Source organism: Engraulis encrasicolus, chromosome 5, assembly GCF_034702125.1.
Source record: "Engraulis encrasicolus isolate BLACKSEA-1 chromosome 5, IST_EnEncr_1.0, whole genome shotgun sequence".
Classification (NCBI taxonomy): Eukaryota; Metazoa; Chordata; class Actinopteri; order Clupeiformes; family Engraulidae; genus Engraulis; species Engraulis encrasicolus.
In genome coordinates, this window is record NC_085861.1 from 39,878,064 (window position 1) to 39,882,702 (window position 4,639).

General features: G+C 46.3%; 1 protein-coding gene across 1 annotated transcript; it reads right to left on the reverse strand.

The window, feature by feature from the left end:
- Positions 1 to 2,300: 2,300 nt before the first annotated feature.
- On the reverse strand, positions 2,301 to 3,657 carry LOC134448543 (protein rapunzel-like). The gene has a single exon (XM_063198219.1). The coding sequence runs from the start codon at positions 3,655 to 3,657 to the stop codon at positions 2,470 to 2,472; it is 1,188 nt and encodes a 395-aa protein (XP_063054289.1). The 3' UTR covers positions 2,301 to 2,469.
- Between the last annotated feature and the right edge of the window lie 982 nt (positions 3,658 to 4,639).

Here is a 4,639-nt window from a genome sequence, read left to right on the forward strand (position 1 = left end):
CCACTCCACCAGCATTTAACACCTCACATTAAAGCCCCTGCCGCATAGATTTTGACACCATTGATTTACAGCACAGCACAGCGCAGCACGACTCAGCATATGAGGGCCCAATATACAGGCACTCACTCTCTCCATCCCTCCCTCCCTCTCTCACTCTCTCCATTTTCTCTCTCTTTCTATGTCTCTATTTCTCCCTCCCACTCTGTCTCCTCTCTCTCACACACTCTGTCTTCTTCTTCTTCTTCTTCTCTCTCTCTCTCTCTCTCTCTCTCTCTCTCTCTCTCTCTCTCTCTCTCTCTCTCTCTCTCTCTCTCAATATACAGGCACTCACACTCTCCTTCCCTCCCTCCCTCACTCTCTCCATTTTCTTTACATCTCCATCTCTCTCTCTCCTTCCCTCCCTCCCTCACTCTCTCCATTTTCTTTACATCTCCATCTCTCTCTTTCCATTTCTCTCTCTGTCCTCTTTCTCCCTCTCTCTCTCTTTGTATCCTTCCTCTTTCTATCTTTCTAACCCCCTCTCTCTCTCTCTCTCTCTCTCTCTCTCTCTCTCTCTCTCCCCAGGCTCAGAAATGATGGATAGAGCCCCTCTGGTCTCCACCTCTAACGCGTGTAACGAGTTATTCCACTGTGCTGAGCACAGCACTTTGGAGCTTGTCTTTTTGATATTAGCCGTCCAAAAGGTTACTGGCAATCTATTATGGTCCCGCCAAGGCTCCGCTCCGGATATATGCTGACTTCTGTGCAAAAAGCCAGTGATTCAATTACAACCTGCTCAGAGTGGTGTTTGTGGCCAGCAAAGAGATTTAATAGCAATATATGTCAACAATTGTTTGTAAATTTTTGCTTTCATAAAAAACATGTCCCGCAGAAATCGGAAAAAGATATTCAATTACACAGTGGCGACCGCTGCTGATAGATGGCAAGCGTATGACGGGTAGTATAAATAAAGCAGAGATTGAAATATTTCAAAGTGAATGCCAGCCGATGAGAGCGACTGGTTAAACTCAAAGGTTAAATGACTTTTATAATATTCCTCAACGGAAGTCGTTCAGGGCGGATACAGCAAATAAATGACCACAGTTCAGTTCACTTGAATCCAGTTTTTAATTGCCATGTAATTCAAGAATCCCTTTTGCAACCTGAGTTTAAGAAATCTGATTAGTATGATTAAACGTACTGGAGTATTTAATTCATTGATTAATTGAGTCAGTGAGTCAACTGACACTATTTAAGACATTGGATCTCAGAGTTTGTCTAGCCACTGCACATTGCAAACTATATACAGTTCAAATAATGAAATTTGCATAGACTTTACAAATTGGTCAGCTGCTGCGGATTATCATTTTTATTTATTACAGACATGACTAAGTCATCCTTTGGTCACCTGACATTGCAAAAAAAACACTGAGGAGAGTCCATTGAGCACATGCACAGGCAGGGCTGCCGACAGCTTTGGCTGGGCCAGGGACAATGTACTTGGGCAGCATTACATAATGCATAATAGCGGGCCTAATTCTGGATCCCCTTTCTCCCTGGGCCTGGGACAACTGACCCCTTTGCCTCTCCCTGTTAGCTTCCATGTGCACAGGCACTCTGGCAACTGGGCTTTTGACGGCAGCACTGATTGTTTTCACGGTCCACAGATCTGTATCCAGGCCTCGCTTTGGCTCTCAAACTGGCATTGGTAAAGTAGGGCAACTCTGAGACTCTCTCTCTCTCTCTCTCTCTCTCTCTCTCTCTCTCTCTCTCTCTCTCTCTCTCTCTCTCTCTCTCTCTCTCTCTCCCTCGCTCTCTCTCTCTCTAAACCCCCCCCCCTCCCCCCCCCCCCCCCCCTCCCCCCCACACACACACAGCAAGAACAGAAGGGCATTCTAAAAAGGCCCCATTTTCCAGCAGAGTGGTCTCTCTGGACTTGAAGCTCCTTAACTCCCACTGTACTCACTGTTGGGTCACAGGGACTTGAACTCACACATGAAGTCATGCACATTTGGTTGTGGCTGCCATTACAAACATGAGCTACTTGAGGGATTTCTATTCTATTCCATTCTATCAGAGATTATATTCTATCTTCTATCCATGGTCTTACGTTCTGCCCCATTTTCTCATACAGCAGATTTTAGGAGTACATTACTCATTGTCAACAATAATTATTGTATTTTATTACTGGACGCATACATGAAGGCCTAAAATTGTTAGGAATTTTCCTTCTAGCTCTAGGTTTTCTTTACTCTTGTTAGTTTTTATTAGTAATTAAATGTCCACAGCATTAGTAAATAAATAGTAAAAACAAAATGTCCACTAAAACACTTGGGTAATAACCACATTTCATTGCACTTGTGTTGTACTCACAGTATCGGGCTGAGAGAGGAAAAGTTCAGAAATCTGAGCTATAGGCTACTTCAAGGCAAATGAGTGTAGAGAAAGCTCAGTCAGCAAGACATGTTGCGTATGTGTTGTGTGCTTCATTCACTCAGAGTGCACACAGACGGCCACGTTTTTGTGCCTCTCCCAGTAATGGCAGTCTTCTGGGAAGTTCCACACGGCACAGCTTTCCTTGTGGCGGCTAACGGTGTGGACCACAAACCCGGCCAGCTGTTTCTCCAGGGCCTCCACCACAGCCTTGGGGTCACCCCTCTTCACCGGCCCCGCCATCAGCTCCTGGATGCTCTCCCTGGGCACCGGCTGAGGGCTGCAGCTGTAGGACACCACCAGGTTGGTGTCGTTGACCTGCAGGACGTCGAACCAGTTCTGGCCGCCCACGGCCTGGAAGTTCTCGCCGGCCCTCCAGTTGCGGTAGCTGCTGCCCGAGTGGTTGACGACGCGGACGGACCAGCAGACCCAGTCGTACTTGCGCACCAGGAAGTCTCGGAGCTCCTCGCCAACCTCCTGGAGGTTCTTGCTCTCTTTCTCCTTCAGGAGCTTCTGGACGTCCAGCTGGGCCTGCTCGGGGAAGGCGGCCACACAGGCCTCGATGGCGGCCTTCATCTTGGTCTCCACCTGCTGCATGTTGACGCTCCACTCCTGGATCTTCTGCTGCTCCTCCTCCTCGCCTCCGGGGCTCAGGGCGCAGTAGCCCAGCAGGGCGATCAGACCCAGGCAGAGGAGCTCCTTCATACGGACACAGAAGTCCTCCAGCACCCTGCGGTTACGTGCCTCGTACCTCTCCACCACCTCCAGGACGGACTCTCCAAAGGTACTGGTGCCCATCAGCGCGTCGTAGAGAACGCAGAGGTTCTTCTCGCCGCCTGTCTTGGCGAAGTGCTCCAGGAACAGCCTGGTCTTGACCTCGTGGAACTGGGGCTTGGCCTCCAGGATGTCCAGGTACTTGCGGAACTGGTTGCGCAGGTTCTCCTCCACCGAGAAGTACTGGGCGTCCAGCTTGCCCTTCTTGATCTCGCAGTCTATGTCCTCCAGCTGGGAGGAGAGGACGTCCAGCCGGTTGCGCACCACCAGAAACTGCTCTTTCACATAGAACACCTCTTTGCTTTGCACGTTGTCCAAGGCGAGGCGGAGAACGGGGGCAGCTGCCTCGCAGAGGGGGAAGAGCTCACCCACACTGCTGGCCAGCACCTCCGCTCCCCTCTCAAACATCTCCATGGTCGCCTCGATGGCCTGCTTTTTCTGCGCCACCACTTTCTCCAGCTGACTCGGCATTGCCTGTATAAAAAAAAATAACAGATTGAACTGCATGTATTTTATATACAGTAGACCTATGTAGACCTGCCATTTAGAACCTATAAATTATCCCTCTCCGTTATATAAGTGCCAGAGCTGATCTAGCTGTAGATTTAACATGAAATACTAAAAACTTGTAAATTATATTTTAAGCATAGGTAACACTTTAGAATAATGGATGCAAAAAATCATTATAAAGACTTAATAAATAATTAACTATTGATGAACGAAACATTAACAAACATTTGTAAATGACTAGGAAATGTAGACAAATGCTTGTAAATGACTAAGAAATGCTATGTTAATATTGTATATTTATCAAACATTTACAAGTTGCTTGTAAATGAATAAAATACTCTGTTATAAGGTGTGTAAAATCTTAAAATATATCATTTGTAGATATTTTATAAAGCATTAATAAAACTTAGTTAATAATAAAATAATTTGTTAATGTTTTATTCATCATTGGTTAATTATTTACTGAGTCTTTACTAAGGAACATTATTATACAGTGTAAGCATATAGTCTATGAGATAGTTTTAAATGTAGGCCTATATTGTAGTTCAAAATATACCCTGTACCTTCCTTGGCTATAAATTCTACTGTTAAACGATGGAATCAAAATGTGAGCGTTTTCCAACCGCATTGGACACACCTTGAAAACCGCTGTTTATCTCGAAGACACTATGACACATGCACAAGCATCATCCACAAAGCAACGCCATTCCGTACCTGCAATATTATAGCACACCACAACACAGCAAGTCTGCCGCCTGGCCGAGAACAGCTGCAATGTTCTCCAAGTTCCACAATTTTCCCACGGAGACTTTTCACGGATTACATGCGGATTCGGAAAGGAATGATGGTACTAATATGTGAGACAGAGGAGGAGCAGGACAGAAAGGCAGAGAGAGAGAGAGAGAGAGAGAGAGAGAGAGAGAGAGAGAGAGAGAGAGAGAGA

Bases quoted from the DNA above. Each gene is read 5' to 3' on its own strand.
- LOC134448543 (XM_063198219.1), bottom strand. From the start codon at position 3,657: ATGCCGAGTCAGCTGGAGAAAGTGGTGGCGCAGAAAAAGCAGGCCATC.